At 51.2% G+C, this 17,668-nt stretch overlaps 3 protein-coding genes and 1 non-coding gene across 7 annotated transcripts in view; 2 read left to right on the top strand and 2 right to left on the bottom strand.

Annotated features, from left to right (window-relative positions):
- Positions 1–2: 2 nt before the first annotated feature.
- On the bottom strand, positions 3–11,334 carry BUD23 (BUD23 rRNA methyltransferase and ribosome maturation factor). Its single transcript, XM_057530058.1, has 12 exons — positions 11,212–11,334; positions 11,071–11,108; positions 9,626–9,721; positions 9,448–9,530; positions 9,256–9,352; positions 6,931–7,027; positions 5,646–5,696; positions 4,814–4,899; positions 4,538–4,583; positions 4,313–4,371; positions 439–528; positions 3–295 (listed from the first exon to the last, which is right to left on the bottom strand). Exons 1-12 carry the CDS (start codon positions 11,257–11,259, stop codon positions 241–243), a joined length of 846 nt encoding a protein of 281 aa, XP_057386041.1. The 5' UTR covers positions 11,260–11,334; the 3' UTR covers positions 3–240.
- On the bottom strand, positions 928–1,058 carry LOC114238495 (small Cajal body-specific RNA 20). The gene has a single exon (XR_003623842.2). It is a non-coding gene; the product is annotated as a small Cajal body-specific RNA 20 (non-coding RNA).
- A 134-nt stretch (positions 11,335–11,468) lies between the features above and the next one.
- On the top strand, positions 11,469–12,953 carry DNAJC30 (DnaJ heat shock protein family (Hsp40) member C30). The gene has a single exon (XM_007186546.3). It carries the CDS (start codon positions 11,469–11,471, stop codon positions 12,147–12,149), a length of 681 nt encoding a protein of 226 aa, XP_007186608.1. The 3' UTR covers positions 12,150–12,953.
- MLXIPL (MLX interacting protein like) overlaps positions 12,508–17,668 on the top strand; it is a 54,185-nt gene continuing 49,024 nt past the window's right edge. For 3 of the 4 annotated variants that reach the window (XM_057529018.1, XM_057529017.1, XM_057529016.1), the window contains exons 1-2: positions 12,508–12,646; positions 15,263–15,421. In XM_057529018.1, coding sequence (XP_057385001.1) covers positions 15,331–15,421 — 91 coding nt within the window. In that variant the 5' untranslated portion in view covers positions 12,508–12,646; positions 15,263–15,330. Of the gene's footprint in view, positions 12,647–15,262; positions 15,422–17,668 lie in introns of those variants that run through there. The other variant, XM_057529019.1, reaches the window with a different exon arrangement.

The following is a 17,668-nucleotide window of genomic DNA, read 5'->3' as shown; positions in this document are numbered from 1 at the left end:
AGTTCCACAGAAAGTGGTTTATTGCTTTTAGAACAAAATAAGATGCTCTCAGAACTTTTTTTAGTGAAGAAAATACTTTTAAAACTTTAAACCTTTTTAGAAGTTTTCTAAAACACTTTTTGTCAGCTGATAAAGTAGGCATTTCAACATAGAAAACCCTCCAGAAGCAAGTGCCTGGGCTGGATGGCACAGCTCACAACTGTGTGGTCCCGAGCTGCCCCACTGGATGCGGCCGCCTGTTCAGAAGCGGGGCTTGCGCTTGCGGCCGGTGTACTGAGTGTCAGGTCGGACCTCCCTGTGCGAAGAAGTAACAGGGGCGGGAAGAACAGAACCGTCTCAGGAAAAACAACAAGAACCCCTGGGACCCCTGAGGCAGGTGAGCCCCGGGCCATGGGTGGGCAGACCCCCGCCCCCCCCCCCCGCCCCACCTGCACTCACTTGCCCTGCCGCCGGCGGCGCTCCTTCTTCTCCAGCACCCACTCTCGGCTCTTCCTCACCACCCCCCGCCTCGCCATCCTGTATGGGACCCTGTGCAGGAGACACAGCTGTGAGCAGACGGACAGAGTGGCCTGGCTGGCACCCAGGTTAATCCCGGTAGGTAAGCGTGGTGAGCTTCCCCCGAGTCAGGTGGCCTCAGATGCCCCCTCCACAACAGAAGTCCCCATTCTGGACACCCCCTTCCTGGTGACATCTGCTGGCGCCAGAGCGGTTGTTCAGGAGGAGGCAAAAGAGGTGGGGTCCCCCCCTCGCTCGCAGGCATCCACGCGGTTGACCACGTGGTTAGGCACACATACATACCTGCCTGTGGGGCAGGCAGGGGCCGAGCTACTTTTGGGGCTCACAAGAGCCGATCCAAGGAAAGCAGGCCCTAGTCTGGCTGAGGCCAGCACGCTTGGTACAGACCAAGTTGGGGCTCCCAGCAACTACAGGTGTCTGAGGCAGGAAAACAAGGCTGCCCCGCTTGTGGCAGCCCTGACAATGATCCTCAAGGGGTGATCTTGGCCTCCAGTCCTGGCTGAGGAGAAAAGGGACCTCCCACAGCTCTATGGAGAGAGGCCGTGAGAACAGGGCAGCCTGGGCCCTCAAACCACATCCCCACCTGGCAGTTGGAATCCAACTGTTTTCAGCGTCGAACACACCACAGAGGCTGCTTGCACTCTGAGTAACCATTCCCTGAGTACCTGCGTGCACGGCCCATGGATGTTCTACAGTGGCTGTGAACCAGCCCTGCCCCTAAAGAGTCCACGGCTGGGCTGTGGTAGCGACCACCCACACGAGGCAAAGCAAGTGCAGAGAGACCAGGAGCTGCTAAGGCAGTGATGGGGAAAAGGAGAGGGCCACAGAGATAAGCTGCTTCATGCAGAAGGTGGGCCAGTATTCCAGACAAGAAGCAATACATGAAAATGAGGCACAGGGAAAGGACTGAAGAGGAAGGTTAGGGAGCAGAAGAGCCCTGTTGCCTGGAGTCATTGAGTGTAAGAAGGGGAAGGGTCCAAGTGAGACTCTGAGGGTCAGCTGAGGACTGAGTCATCCTCATAAGTTTCCTCCTTGCCTGAGGACCAGTGGAAGCCGGACTGCATGACACACCCTTCCGGCTGCTGCTTCTCATCTGTTCTAACCTAATAATAAAAGTCAGATTAAAAAAAAAACACCAACTCAGAATCCCACTTGGCTGGTCCAGTTCATGGAGGTGTGAACACCAACCAGCAAGGAGCGTGCTCTCCCTCCAGGAAGCAGCGAGGCTTTCTACCAAAGGAGGAACACATGTCCTAGACTTTGGGGTGTGCAGAGATAGCAGTTCACGAAAGAAAGTTAAGAGGGCCTACAATGAGGGGGCAGGAGTCCGACGTGCCAGGTGCAAAGCAGGCTGCTGGAGATGCAGGACTAATCCCAGGAGTCTCTAAGGAAGGACAAGCTCTGGGGTAGCACAGTCTTGGGTAGCACAGGGGGCAAGATGTGAGCTGTGGGAGGGACGATGGGAAAGAGTCATCAGGGGAGACAAAGGGAGCAGTGAAGACGGTGAGCGACCCCGACCACAGGTGCCAAGAGGGAAGTGGAGTCCACAGTGCAAATGCCGGAAGGGACAGAGCCTTTGGAGAGAGCAGCTGACGAGTGGTAGGGTAGAGGCTGGGTGGCGAGGATTAAGGAATACATAGGTCAAGCAAAGTTGGTGGGGGGTGGGGGGAAGAAATTAGAGGTAAGTTAGGTAAAGGTTTAAAATACTTTTCCTTGATTTACCTATTTATTTACAGTGAGTGGCCTGAATGTGGTCAGACAGAAGTGACAGCACCGGGAGAAGCCCGATCAGCCTTACAGTAGACAAAGGCCTCCTCCCCGCCCTCCTCAAATCCGAGGGCTTCAAGGGGAGGAGCCTGTAGGGAAATGAGGGCCGCGCCAGGCCCTGTGCCGAGTCCTGTACAGACATGCCCTCGACTCAACACACTGCCCGAGAGGGTGGCACTTCCCCCCAACTTTAAACAGACGAGAAATGGATCATCAGGCCCCACAGTTTACCTAAGTTGACAGTTAGGACACGTCGTCTGTAGACACCGGTGTGAGGACAAGAGGGAGCCTAAGATGGACGGAGGGGAGGCAGGAGATGGGACCACTCCCTGAGAGCAAGCGATGGGCACCTTAGAGCAGAAACGGCTAGGAGAGCCCCCAAGTCCCCACGGGGAATGGGCTGAGGAAGCTAAGGGAGATGACCGCGGAGGGCCAACGGGTCAGAGGGCATCAATCCATGGTGGACACGAGGACCGCACTCGTGATTTTCACCACCGGTGGGCCTTCCTAACTCATCCATTCTCAGCTCATTTTTCCTCTTAAATGTCTTAAGAGTCTGAAAACCTTTCACCCCTACCAATCAGAACTAAGAAATCACCTCCTTCTTTACTACCTTATAATCAATTGTTCCTTCAACAAATATTGAACACTTTTTGCTAACAAGACACTATTCTGGTGTCAGGGATACAGTGCAAGTCCCCACCAAGTTTTCATTCTAGTTGGGGACAGAAGTAATACCAAGTAAACGAATACTTAGGATTTAGAGCAGTGAAAGGTGGTAGGGAAAATAAAGGTAACAAGAACTCAACTGAAGATACTGAACAGAGAAATGGCAAGATATGATTTACATTTTTAAAAAATAAAAGATAAAGGGAAGTCTCCGTCTTGCTGCACAGCAAATGAATTCAAAGAGGCAAAGTCAGAAGGAGACAAGTGAGGTAGCTTTCAGTAATCTAGGCAGCAAACACAGACCAGGTAGGAGTGGGGAAAAGGGATGGAGTGACTAGATGTGAAATGTAAGGAAAACAGGAAGGGCTGAGAATGGAAAGAATGGAGGGAAGAAGTTCGGGGATGAAGACCAAGAGCTCTGTTTTGTTCCAGAGACCTGTGGGAAGTCCAGGTATGGATATTTAGGAGGGGAGGTGGTTTGGAAAGCAGAGGTGGGACTGAGACCAAGGATAGAAACCTGGAGGTTCTGAACCTGTAGCTGGTGTCTAAGGCAGCAGCACAGAGAGAAAAGGGGTCCAGGGTGGGCCCCAGAGTGGACCGAGAAGGAACAGCCAGTGAGGTTAACAGAAAACCAGGACCGTGGGTGGGAGGCCAAGTGAGGAAAGCGTTAGGGGCGCGATTGGCTGCATCAGCTCCTAATGAGCGGGCAAGTTACAATGAAGATGGAGAAAGAAAGAAGACTGGGAAGTGACCATGGGTTTGGCGAGACAGCCTGGCGGTGGCCTTGATCAAGAGAGCAATTTGTGATGAGACAAACGTGAGCCAGCGGAGAGGACTGAGAACGGCAGGGGAGGCAGTGTGAGGAGCTCGGTCACAAAGGGAAGCCGATGAACAGGGTGGCCACCAGGAGCTGTTATGGGGTTAAGGGAGGACCCTTTTTGAAGACAGGAGAAATCGCGCAGGATGTTTGTGTGCTGATGGGGATGACTCAGGAGGGTAAACATGAGGATGCGGGAGAGGAAAGGGAGCCACAGGGGCCAAGTGGGGATGGGGTCCAGGATGCAGGTGAAGGAGGCAGCCTTGGGAGGAGGGGACAGCCTGCTGGGTGTGGCAAGAGGGCAGGCAGAGAGGAAGGCTGCCCACAGACATCCGGAAGGGCTCCACTAGCTCAGCCAGAGGCAGGTGCAGGCACAGGTCCGAAGGGTTCCCAGGTCCTATTTCCGCCTTGGTGTCTCTGCCACACTGGACCCTGACAGACTTGGTGAAAGCAGAGAGAAACGGAGGACTCTTGCTGCTGTGCCTAATGAACCTGGTGGCAGCAACCGCCTGCACCTTAGGCAGGGCTGAACAACAGCCTTACCTCTCAACCGTGAACGTGGACTCCCTGGCCTCCTCTTGCTCATTCTCTTCGCTCTGGGCCTGCAGGAACCAAAGTGCTCTCAGATCACCCTGGAGATCTCTCAACCCATCTGCCCCACCCCAGAAGGCCTGGCACCCAGGCCTGAGCCCTTCTAACAGGCAGACGGCCCAGCCCCACAAGAAGGGAAGCCAGAAGAGATGGGCCTACAAACTCAAGGTCCCTCACCATTGGTATAAAGGTCGAAGGTCCAGAAAACAAACAGAGGTAGAACCTGAAACAAGAAAGTGGAGAGTGAGGGCTGGACTCAGAAAGCCTCAGAGCAAGACAAGTCCTCCCCCTCCCTGCCACAAACAGGTACAGACACAGCCAGGCCTCTTGCCTGCCCGGGGCCCCAGTGACCCAACCCAGCACTGCTCTGGTCCACGTATCAGTGGCCTGTGAGGGCCACACCGCCACCCTCCCTCCTGCAGCACGGGCAGCACCCTGGCCCCCGGCACTCACTTCTTGGCTCTGGCGCTGTTGGGATAGTCCACCACCACACCACCAGTGAAGCCGGCCTTGGTGGCCTGGGTCGTGATCAGCTCCAACTGGGGAGAGAACAGTGCGCAGTCAGGCGGGGCGGCTGGGGGAGCAGCAGCTTCCCGCCCCCTCCCCTGGCCCCCGTCCGGTCCCAGAATGGACCTTGTCTGGGAGAAGTGAGGGTCTTTATCAGGCTATTCCCGATTCTGAGTCCCCGAAAGCCACGCAGAGAGGGTGCAGCCTAGAAGCAGCCACGGCAGATACCTCCCTCGGGGGATTACAGGACGACCAAGTCCCCCTGATTCTCACTTTCTAGCCTAGGGACCCACCTCCCCACTCAAATCTCAGGAAATGAATGGCCACCAACTGCGAGGCAGACTCATTCATGTTATCAGTGAGGGACAGCTCGCCACCTGTCCGTCAGAGTCTGTACCTCCTGCCCCTCGCTGCTCAGGCATCACACTCCACAGAACAGACAACTGCTGATGTCCTCCCCCACCCCCAGCTATTTCTTCGCTTACGGAAATCAGTAATATCAGATGGTTTATCTGTCAAGAGAAGACAGACATCCTACCCACCCCCCGCCACCGCCCCAGGTACCCCTCTTCCTTAGGACATTAGGTCATAAAATGTGCCAGCAGGGGCCACGGCGACCAATCTCGGGAGCTCAGCCCCTCCCTTCCCACCAAGCAGCCTAAGGTTGCTGGTTCTGTCACTTCCCAACAGCAGGAGGGCAGGTGGGTGAGGAGCAGGACAGTTTACCTATTCCGGGTCCCTCCCCGTTCCCTGCACCTCCACCAGCCCAGGGGTTCACCTGCTCTGAGTTCTCAGGGTACAGCTGCAGGACAGCCCGGGCTCCATGGACCTGCAACAGACACACGGCTGTCTTTCAAATACCCCATGGGGTCAGGACCCAGGCACTCCTCCCTTCCTTAGTCACGAGATATTTATTGAGTTCCCATTATGTGCAAGGTATACTGTTCTCAGGGCTGGGAAACAGCCATGGACAAAAGAGACAGCCTCCGAACTTCTGCAGCTCACATTTTAGTGGGCAAGGTAGCTAATTTACAGTAGTGATTAAGCGCCAAAAAGTAAAATAACATAGGACAAGGGATGGTGCACAACAGAAACTACCAAGTTTACTTTTGGCTCAAGGAAGGCCTCTCTCTGAGGGACGCTGGAGCAGAGACCAGAATGTAGTAGAGGGCTGGCTATTTAAATGTCTGAGGGAAGAGCATTTCAGCAGAGAGAAAACCAAACACAAAGGCCCTCAGAACTTCAGGGTTAACCCCAGGATCTGAGAGGAAGAGAAACCACATAACGCACAAGACCCAGCTATCTGCCAGAACAACCTACTCTAAGAAAGCCAGGGGTGAGGTGAGGGGACTAAGGGGACCAAGAAACACCTGGATCTAAAAAAAAAAGAAAAGTTAAAGAACTCACTTTTAGGACTTAGAATCGCAGACTATCATCTAATCCTAGTAAACAGTGGAAATCAACACCATCACTTCTAAAGACAAGATAGGGAGTTCCCTGGCAGTCCAGTGCTTAGGACTCGGCGCTTTCATTGCAGGGGCCTGAAGCCGAGTGGTGTGGCTCAAATAAATAAGTAAATAAACAAATAAATAAATAAATAAAAGACAAGAATAAAGCTAATAAAGGCTCTCTCAGTGGTAAATAACCACCCTGCTCCCCATCTGAGCATTGGCAGTAGGTGGAAGGCAAGGTGGGAGTTGGAGGATGTGAGCACTCTGGAAGGTGTCCTCTGTGTGGCCTCAAAATGCTGCCCCTGTCCTCACTCTGTGGAGTCCAGGCCCCCAAGCCAACTTCTGACTGATATTCAGCAGAGTGGACAGAGGAGTTGTGATCAGTCTCAGCTTCTGACATCAGTGTCTTCACATTTCACTACAGTGTCAGCCCCCTGAGCTTTCCTTTTTTGGTGGCTGAAGACTTGGACCGAAGGAGCCAACAGTGAGGTCCTGCCATCCCGTGTGGTCCCATCTAAATGGCATTCCCACGGGGCACCTCCACTTCATTATGCTATCTGCAGGGCAAGGGAGGGACAGGCAGCCAACCCGGTAAGGAGATCTCATACTCACCAGAACAGAGTAAAGAGAAGAAAAGAAGCAGTACAGGCGCTTGGCAGGAATGTCGGACTTCTTGTTAGCATTACAGAGCCACTGCACTGCAGAAATGCTGAAAGACGAAGGGACCTAGTCAGGAAAGGGAGCGATACACAGGTTCGATCTCCAGGCGAAACCCTCCTGCCCACGACTCTTTGTTGGCACGTGCAGGTCTACTCCAGGTCACTATTCTAAAACGCTGGACCAGGGCTTCCCTGGTGGCGCAGTGGTTGAGAATCTGCCTGCTAATGCAGGGGACACGGGTTCGGGCCCTGGTCTGGGAAGATCCCACATGCCGCGGAGCAACTAGGCCCGTGAGCCACAACTACTGAGCCTGCGCGTCTGGAGCCTGTGCTCTACAACAAGAGAGGTCGCGATAGTGAGAGGCCCGCGCACTGCGATGAAGAGTGGCCCCCGCTTGCTGCAACAATCAATCAATCAATCAATCAATAAAACGCTGGACCAAATAGGGTCTACAGAAGGTGAATGTGAACTTCTCGAGGCCAGTCCAAGAACACATTTCCTCAGCCTTGCTTCTGCACACATCTCAAGTTTAGCATTACTCAGCAGGTCAAGGCTCTCCCTGCCACCTACGCCTTCATTCCCTTTCTCCAATCAAGGGAAATATGCTTTGGACTTACACAAAGCCATTCGCTCTCCTCCTAAATCACTTCCTTCAACTGTACCTGCTAACTGTCTCCACAATCCCCACATTTAAAGCCTCAAGCAGCTAGTATGTCCTCCTTTCCAACATTCCCCTCCTCACTGCTGTGCACATACATCTACAGAACCCCAAACCCCGCTGGTGTGTCCGACCGCCTCTCCCAGCTTTTACGTTCCTCCACTACTCTCCTGGGTCGGCACTCATTACCGCCTCCATTACTTCGACAACCTAACTTCTCTCTCCTCTCGCGTCTTCTCTCTTCTTTTAAATAATCCTCCTACAACACAGACCCGATCTCGTCACTCCCCAGCTCCCCATCAACTACTGAATAAAACCCAAACTTCTCAGGATGGAGTTAAAAGCCTCTAGCAACCGACCCCACACGATCTCATCTTCCTCTCATCTTCCGTAGAATTTCTCATTCCTCCCTACATCTATGAGACTCCTTTCCCCACCCACTTCTGTGCCTTTCCTCACACTGTTCCTTCACTCTGAAACCCTCTCCTTGACCATCCAAATTCCTCCCAACCTCAGGGCCCAGCCCCGGCCTCTCCTGCTTTCCTGTGCTCTTCTCTTCCTAACTCTGGTGGGTCCCATGATTCCCTAGTGCACACCCCACACTGGGGCTCACGTTTAGTAACTTGGTCCACATCTTATAGCACCTAAAAAACCATGGAGAGTCTTAAAAACACGGACCTTTATTTCCACAAACAGCACAGCACCTCGGACAATTTCTTGCAGGTAACAAATGTTGAAAAGAAAAAGCCTGCCATACCACCCCTCCTCTTAAAAACAAACTAAAAATGACTATTTACTCCTGAAACATACAGTACCAAATTGCTGGCCTTTGGTTTTCTGCAGCTTAGAACATCTCACCTGATCATTACTAAAAAGCAATTGCTATCTTTGAAATGTTTTTTTCCCCTCCTATTTGTTCCCACATGTAAGCTAATCCCATACCCTAAAAGAAAATCTTCAAATCCAGATTTGTACTCCTCACCCAGATTCCTACTGTGTATCGCTACAGCTCAATCTATTATCACAGGAGGTCTTCCCCCAGCTAATGATTAAACTATGACTTCCTACCCTAGCCCCTACCTCCACCCCACCAACAAAACACTAAACCAAATACTAAACAGAACTTACTACAGAAGACAAAGAACAACTTCACATTTCTAACTGTAATTTCAGTGTTCTAAGATCTGTTATCAAAGTACTACGTACACATTCAAAACTTGAACCTGACGCCACAGAAAGGACTCCTAAGCCACTGAAGAGATTGGAGCAATTGGGGCCACTCTCCACTACAAAGTCCTTTGAAAAGAAGTCAACAAAATGGCTGCTGGGGCCAACAAGATGGCTCCTAGAGGCTCAGAAGACCACCCCCCCACACACACCCCCCCACACACAAAGCAGAGAAACCTATACCATGGTGCCTGAACCTGGCAGTGCAAGATAATCACAGGATTAGTTTTGAAATACAAAAAAATACATATTTTGGGGCCTTGCTCTGACCTTATACATCTGAAAATCCCGGGGATGTGCATTTTTAAGTATTCTGTGTGATTCTGCTGCACAGCCAGGTTTGGGAAGCACTGGCCTGCAGAGGACTAAAAGCAGGACCTGAAGACTCTCACCTGATACAACCATCAAAGGAGCCCGGTTTAAAGGGGATGCCCTGACCCATGTCCCCCAGAAGCAGGTCTCCCTCCGTGTCTCGGTCCAAGGCCGCATCTACGTTGGAGAAGAGTAGGTGAGGAATCAGTCTGCATCGCTGTTCCACACTCATGCAGGGGAGTCCACTCCCGTGCTAAATAGGACACACTTACCCAGCATGGCAGGGCTGATGTCAAGGCCCACCCAGTAGTGCCCCTCATCTGAGAGGTAATCTCCACTCAGCCCAGAACCACAGCTGGAAGACACAACCAAATGGGGACTCAACAGTGTGAGTAGCAAAGACATCCCACCACCTACCTGGACTATCTGAACTGAGCCCGAGGATCTCACCCAATATCCAACAGGTAACAAGGCTGATCCTCAGGCAGACAAAGGAGCTCCAACGCTCGCCCAGCCATCTTGGTTTGGACATCAATCATCCGTGAGCTAAAAAGGCAGAAACACAAGCAAGTGGTAAAGGAGTTCTGGGCTAAAACCTCACCCAGACCAAGAAAAGCCGAAGAAAGAGAAAAAGGAACAATCATCCTGAGGTACCCTTTCCCGGTCAACAAACTCGACTACAACTATTTAAAAGTGACCCCAAAAGTCCATGTATTACAACGTTGTTATTTTGTTCTGACAAAATTAAAACTGTACTAGCTGCAGAGCTAATGTGAAGTTAACAAATCATTTATCTACTGACCAACCATTGGGTATTTTCAACTCTACCAGGCTTTGACATTGTATTACTTAAATACATGTTTTCTAGAAGAATTATCCACTGTAGCTACCCCATAAAGAAGGGTGAAGAAGACACAATAAAAATTATAGCAGTGCTGTCCATGAGAAACATAACGCAAGCCACTTGGGGCATTCTAGAAGCTACATTTAAAAAAAATTAAATATGTAAAGTTAACTGTAGTAATAGTTAACCCAACATACTCAATATTACACTTTATTTAACCCAGTATACTCAAAACATCATTTCAGTACATAACATAAAAAACAATAAAGCATTTTACATTTTCTTCATACCAAGTATAACAGATTAAATATGTTTCAATAGATGGCTGATGGCTACTGGTTACCATATTGAACAGAAGAGGTCTAGAGTGTATCTGGCTTTCCCAAGATCCAGGGAGAGTCACACGTACCAGTTTTCAAAATGCCTGAAACAGGGCTCTGCAACTGGAAAAAAGTTTCTATTTGCTACATAATGACAACTGATCAAAGAGTTTTTGCTGACTCTGTCTGGTGCTCCAATTTGAACAAAAAAGAGAAAATAGCTTATCTGCAGAACTTTCTTACAGAGTACTGTATCGGAAAAAATAGGTTTGGAAGTCCTGGCTCTAACCCTCATCTGTTAACTGACTTCATAATTATACAAAAAACTCTCCTCTACAAAATTCAGATACTCTACCAACAGCTGTCCTAAAGATTTACTGAGATAATGTAAACTGCGGCGTACAGTAAGCATTCCATAAATATTATTTCCTTCCCCCCAACAGCACTGATCCCTTACACATCTCCACTGCGTCCTACCTGTTTTATCACATGCTTAAAATAAGCTGTCGTATGAGAGAAAGTAGGCGTGATCCCTCCCATTCTGATGCTAAGGTTACTGAGACCCATCCGAAGGTTTAAAATTGACTCTTCCAGTGTCAAAAATGGGATTAACTCAGGTCTCTTCCTTCTCCCACCCCCAAATTCTGCGTGCTTTCCAAGCAACCTCCGCAATCAGGGCAACTTGCCGGTTCCCGACCCCCGACGCCTCGCAACATCCAGGCTCCCCTTACTTGCGCACGTATTTCCGGGCTTCATTCTTGTCGTAGAACTGCAGGGACGAGAAAAAAAAAAGGCGGGGGAGTCGGGGAAGAAATCAAGACGCGGAGATCCTCGGAGAGGAGAGAGGGGTGTCCGCGGAACACAGGCCTCACCAGCTCCGGAGGCCCGCTGTGCTCGGGTCGCTGCCCACGGGACGCCATCCTCACGCCTCAGCAACTGGTCTCGTGCGATTTGCTCCGGGAGTCCGGCTTTTATGTCCTCGGCCTGGCGCCCGCCTCGTAATACGCATGCTCCACCCCTCTCCCCGCCTTCTCTTTTACTCGATTGGCTACAAGGGCCGACCGGATGCGAAAAACGCACGCCTCCCATTGGCCAGTTCATCTTGCACCGCCCGCCTGACTCATTCAAGATGGCAGCCCGACGCGATGTGAGGTGGTCGCGGCTATTACTGTGGAGGTTGTGGCAGGTCCGGGGGGTTCCACAAAACTTGGGATCGAGCCTGGGCGTAGAAGCGAGAACTTATTCCCGGAGCGACGGCCCGTACTCGCGCACGGCGCTCTATGAGCTGCTCGGCGTCGCCTCCACGGCCACGCAGGCGCAGATCAAGGCGGCTTACTACCGGCAAAGCTTCCTCTACCACCCGGACCGCAACGCCGGGAGCGCCGAGGCTGCCGAGCGCTTCACGCGCATCTCCCAGGCCTACGTGGTGCTGGGCAGTACCACCCTGCGTCGCAAGTATGACCGCGGCCTGCTGAGCGACGAGGACCTGCGTGGCCCCGGGGTCCGGCCCTCCAAGACGCCCGCCGCCGACCCCGACTCGCCCCGCACCCAGCCTCCCACCTCTCGGACCCAGGGCCGCGGTCAGGCCTCATCGGGAGCCAACCGCACCATGTTCGACTTTGACGCCTTCTACCAGGCGCACTACGGCGAGCAGCTGGAGCGCGAGCGGCGCCTGAGGGCCCGGCGGGAGGCCCTTCGCAAGCAGCAGGAGGACCGGGCCAAGAAGGGCTTAGGCTGGAACGAGACCCGAGACACGGCTTTATTCTTGTTTCTGCTCACAGTCTTCATCATCATGGGCTTTCGTTTTTAATCGGAGAGCGGAGGGAAGGGGAGCAGCCGCGCCCCCACCCCCCCAAGAAAATGGCCTTTCCTGTCTTCTTGAACCCGTTGCCTCCATTGTCTACTGTTGTCTACCTCTACTGGGGTCCGAAGGAACTGCTCTCCCCTTTCCTTTTCCCACCCGGCCAGCTTAGCCATTGACCTGCACATCCCTACTCCTCTGGTCCAGAAAAGGAGGCTTTTTGATGCCCAAGAAAAAGGCCCCCAATGAGGAGTCCCGAAAGCCCGAGAGTGAGGGGTTTCCTGGAGGCCCTGGGGTGCCTGCTTCCAGATGTTGTCAATTTCTGGAACACTTGCTGTGGCTTTCCTGTAAAGCTCCGAGCAAGACTCGTCTGCTCCTGCCCCACGTGTGTAGCGTGGGGCTCCTCTGTAACCTTGAAACGTGCAATGTGACCAATTGTGACTGCCAAAAGAAAAATTCTGGGGTTATAAGAAACTTGTCTTTCTGTGAGCTCCCCAGGCCACAAGGTGAGACCCAGTGTAGGGTAAGGATGTGATCTGTGGGAACCTGGCCATTCTTTGGTGGTCAGACCCCACTCCGCCTTCTGTTGGTGGTGAGTGTGAGTGGGAAAGAAAGCAAGGTCATGAGCCTAAGGAATGAGCCTTCCTGTGCCCATGCTTATCTAATGTATGACCTCGGAGAAGTTACTCTGTGGGCGTGATGGCAGAGGAGCAAATCGTTTGCTCTCTTTCGGTCTGTCACACTTGATTATCCACCTTCTAATAGGCTCAGTGATTAAAGTATGATGCCAGGGACTTCCCTGGTGGTCCAGTGGCTAAGACTCCGTGCTTCCACTGCAGGGGGCGCAGGTTCGATCCCTGGTTGGAGAACTAAGATCCCGCATGCTGCAGCAGCAGGGGGGGGAAAAAAAAACATATATGTATATATGTATATATATATATGTATATATATATATATATACATATATATATATATATATATACACATACATACACATATATATATATAGTGCCAGTAGAGTCAAGTTTGTCCTTGGACCCTGTGCCTGGCACCTGGTCATCCCTTGACCAGCCAGCCCCATTGCTAACTGTGCAGCTCCTCCCTTCCCAAAAATAGAGCAACAAACTGGGAGTTTGAGTCGCCTGAGTGTGGCCCAGCCTCCTGTTTCCCTGGCAGTGCTTATCACAGGCCCTACAAGCCAAGTCCTTGAAACAGGGCTACTTGAAGCTGTGGGAATTGGGGGAGTTTGAGTAGACCGGATGCTGAGTGACAGGAGGCACAGGATGGAAGCACGCTTCCTTATTCAGAGCTGGCTGAGGGTTTTTTGGTTTTTGTTTGTTTCCTCTTTTCCTAATTGGTGCAGTGGGTTGTCACTTGGCTAGAGCTGTGGTAATCCAGTTCTCTTAACCATGAATCACTGCACGTGGGGTGTGGCTTAGCTGTGAGATGGTAGGTACTCAGGTATGTACTGTGGAGCGTAAAGCTGTGGGGTAGGAAAACCTTTGCAGGAGATCTTCTACAAGGGTAAGGGCCTAAGTAGGTTCTAAACAAAGCCAGAGGTGCTTTGCTATATTAACACCAATTCCTGCACTCCATCTTTTGTGGCGGTCCTTGGATAAATTGGGAGAAACCCATAGCTGGTGCTATTTGGTCTCTTGGGAACCATTCTGTTTTCTCTAGCCTTGGAGGTTGGGGACAAACTCTTAGTCATGGCTTTGCAGTGACCATATGATTCAGTAGGAAAGATTTAAGCCTACTCTGGTTCAGACATGCTGGGCTCATGGAGCTTGGTTTGGGGGCAAGGGCATATGTACTTTAAAAAAGAACATTTAATGTTACTATGTTTCATCTGGAAAATGAGGGAAAGTCTTTTCAAAACACAAACTACAGGAAGTGAAGCTTAGTAAAAGGTACAGAGGCTGGTGATTCTCAACCAAGGAGTTGGGGCATAACGGAGTGTCCTTGGGGCAAGATTCTATCAAAGTTTCAATCAAATTGAGGTTGGGGTTCTTTTGGGTCTTGTTTGTAAAAGCACTAGTGGTCTGTGATAATCTGGGATCTTTCTCATGGGCTCTTTGACATAGATCTCTCAAGTTTGTTTTCTCTCAGTGAAGATCACAGCGAAGAACATTCCCTCAGGCCCTAAAACGTGGAGGTAGACCCAGAAGGTTCGGAGTGGTGGGGTCCAGACTCTGTGAAACTTCTGGAACATTCCATGCAACTCCAAACAGGGTAGTCAATAAAATTTATTAATCATCCAACTCTAAGCCTCTCCTTAGGCCTAGAACTAGGCCCACTCTATTCTGTAGTGCCATCCTGCCTGCCTCTGGTTTTTTTAGGCCAGAGCTAAACTCTGAGAGACCCCACGCCCTACCATCCCTGAAACTCAATCTGGGCTCTTCATGGGAGGGGAGATGTGTGGGAGGCTTTTTGAAGGACCCTCCCCAGCTGGTTCCTGTTACATCATTTCTCCCTTTCTGGCCCCTCTGCAGTTGTCCTTTCTCAGCTTCTTACCTGCCCTGGGGAGGAGAGGCTAAACCAGGCCATGGACATTAGCCCCTGCCTTCTAGGGGCTGCTCCCCAGTTCCTGATAGAGGAGGAAGGCTGAGACATGGTCAGCTTCAGTCCCTTTTCTCCCTTTGGTCACAAACTGAAACAACTGTAAGTTTGGACCTAGGAAGAGGGGCCCAGCTTGCTCCATGCTGTGCTCATTGGGTAGGGGGTGAAGAAGAGTACCAGGCTGAGTGAGCAGCACACACAGATCCTAAATGGGGAGACACGGACAAGAAGATAGGAATCAAAGGTGTACATGTCTAGGCAATTGTGATATTATCTTTGGGCTTGATCAGGACTTCATTTTATTCCTCCTGAGCCGAACTGTTTTCCCCTCCATTGTCCTTTATTTATTGCTGGGTGAAAAGATCCTTTACACATCCCATGCTGAAGGAGTAAGATTTCTTGCTTCCTTCTGAGGTTCTGGCATTTCATTCGCTGGGTGCACCTTGCCCTCTGTAATGGTCCTAGCATGAGCCAAGATGAATAAGAATAGCCTGCCTACCTTAGGCCAGTGAGTTGTCCGTTGGTCATTACTGACCATGTATATATATCTCCATCCCTTATAGCCACAGCCTGAAGCTGAGACACCAAGGGTGGAGCCCAAGTGAGTGGCCACCACACCTGCTTATGGAAAATGGCGAGGAGTAGGGGTCTTGTCTCGGGCCTTTGGGCTTCCAGGAAGGTCACCAGATCCCATGAAGGGAGGCTGAGAGAAGGGACAGCTGGTAAGTAGCGGTGTTACTTCAGTCCACTCTCTGGAATTCAGTGCTCTCTCCTGGCCTTTGCCCTCTCAGTTCCTCAGCCCTGTGATGAGGTCACACACTGTCTCCTGCCTCTGAGCAGGACTGTAGAAGGCGCGCCTTGCCTGCCCTCAGCGGCTTGGCTCTCAGGCCAGGCTTGGAGCCCTGGGGGCCATCGGGTTTGTGCAAAGCAGCTGGGGTCCCTCTGTTAGTGTTTTAGGGTGATAGCAAGACCTGAGTCTGGCCCTCATGAACTTGCATATGCTGGGGATTGCTAGGTGCTCTCATCCCCCAGAAGCAGAGAGCTCACCTTCACCATCTGTTGTAAGGTCATAGCGTCACTATGGATCTAGCCATCTCGCCACTGTCTCTTAAGGCTATACAAACCCGGGGCCCCGTCGCTAGTCTTGAGGTGGGTTGGCCCTCCCATCCTGCCTCTGCCCTGTCAGTGTTCACATCCTCGGTCCTGGGAGGGGACTGCTGCTAGACAAAAGAAGGCCTGTTTCCGGAGGACAAAGAACTGACCGAGATTCGTGGTTCACAGGCCACAGCTGACCTGCACACAGTGTTTGGCTGAGGCTAGCACAGTGTCTTAACTTTAGGCGATATTCAAAACTTGGAAGACTTTGCATAAAAATCTAGATTTCTGACTTCTCTCAAAAAAATGAGAAAATGTGCCACCATTGAGCTTCCTCCCATACTTTCATGACCACTTGGGAGAAGCTGTAAGGTCTGCCTTTCAGATAGGACCTTGCTCCCCGGTCCGCTGCACTCTCACCAGCAGAGGGGATGTGTCAGAGGCCGTGATGCGCACACTTGCACCATTTTGCTCTTAGTAGAGAATCTGTCTCTCTATCCATGTCTATTAAGAGAAAAAACAAAATAAGGGTGGGGGGGGGAATCATGCATTTCCAGGAAAATGGGGGAGGGTGTATTTTGGGGAAACAGAGCTGCTTTGCACTGTGACCTTCTGGCCCCTACAGGCATTTGAGTTTGCAGATCCCTAGGTTACCTCCTATGTTAAAAGAGCTCACACTTTATGCAGGGAGGCAGAGTGTAAGTCTTATTTTCATTGTGGGACAAGAAGAATCTTTTGAGAGGTCTACAGCAGTGGCAAGGTCCCAAACAAAGCCAGAGGTCCCTTCGTACAATAACACCGATTCCTGCACTCAATCTTTTGTGTAAAATCCTTGTATAAATTGGGATAAACCCTCAGCTAGTCCAACTTGGTCTCTTGGAAACCATGAGATTCTCTCTAGCCTGGGAGGGCAGGGGCAAGTTCTTAGCCATGGCTTTGCAGTGACCACAGGATTCAGTGGTAAAGACTGAGCTCAGTAAGCCTTGATTAGCACACACACACAAAAGTACATTTAATGTTATGATGTTTCAAATTTGGAAAACAAGGTGGGAGGCTTAGGAAAATACACAGAAGCTAGTGATTTCCAAACAAGGAGGTGCACATAGACATTCTTGAGGGGGAGGAACACCTTGTTTTTATCAGAAAGGAGTGAGAGTTTTGTTACTTGGGCAATTTTTTTTTTTTTTTGGCTGCGTTGGGTCTTCGTTGCTGTGCGTGGGCTTTCTCTAGTTGCGGTGAGTGGGGGCTACTCTTCATTGCGGTGCACAGGCTTCTCAGTGCAGTGGCTTCTCTTGTTGCAGAGCACAGGCTCTAGGCACGTGGGCTTCAGTAGTTGTGGTTCGCGGGCTCTAGAGCACAGGCTCAGCAGTTGTGGCGCACGGGCTTAGTTGCTTCCTGGCATGTGGGATATTCCCGGACCAGGGCTCGAACCTGTGTCCCCTGCATTGGCAGGTGGATTCTTAACCACTGAGCCACGAGAGAAGCCCTTTGGGCAATTTTTTGGTTTTGGTTTGTAAAAGCACTGGTGGCCTGCAATAGGTAGGACCTTTCTCATGGGCCCCTTGAGGGTCTACCTCAAGTTTATTCTCTCTCACAGAGGATTATAGCCAGGAGCATTCCCTGGGACCCCAGACCTGGAAATAGAAAGTTCCAGAAGTGATCTGGCAGGAGAGCCCAGACTGCCTGGAACTTTCCAGAATATTTCATGTACCTTCAAGCAGAGGGGTTAATCAAGTTTATTAACCGTCCAACTCTAAGCCTTTCCCATGGCCCAGAACTAGGCCCATTCCACTCTGGTGGTATCTATACCCACCTGCCTCAGGTCTTTGGTGTTTTTCATGCTGGAGCTGAATACAGAGGGGCCTTACTCCCTG

Source organism: Balaenoptera acutorostrata, chromosome 15 (assembly GCF_949987535.1).
Source record: "Balaenoptera acutorostrata chromosome 15, mBalAcu1.1, whole genome shotgun sequence".
In the NCBI taxonomy this organism is placed as follows: Eukaryota; Metazoa; Chordata; class Mammalia; order Artiodactyla; family Balaenopteridae; genus Balaenoptera; species Balaenoptera acutorostrata.
Note: the sequence above shows the minus strand (reverse complement) of the source record. Positions and strands in the feature narration are given on the sequence as shown.

What these genes read in the sequence shown, in the direction of transcription:
- BUD23 (XM_057530058.1), bottom strand. Translation starts at nt 11,259, where the DNA reads ATGGCGTCCCGTGGGCAGCGACCCGAGCACAGCGGGCCTCCGGAGCTG. An exon ending in ACCCTGAGAACTCAGAGCAG is followed by an intron (nt 4,900 to 5,645) that starts GTGAACCCCTGG and finishes TTCTCTCCCCAG; the next exon opens with TTGGAGCTGATCACGACCCA. An exon ending in CTTCGACCTTTATACCAATG is followed by an intron (nt 4,372 to 4,537) that starts GTGAGGGACCTT and finishes TGGTTCCTGCAG; the next exon opens with GCCCAGAGCGAAGAGAATGA.
- DNAJC30 (XM_007186546.3), top strand. Translation starts at nt 11,469, where the DNA reads ATGGCAGCCCGACGCGATGTGAGGTGGTCGCGGCTATTACTGTGGAGG.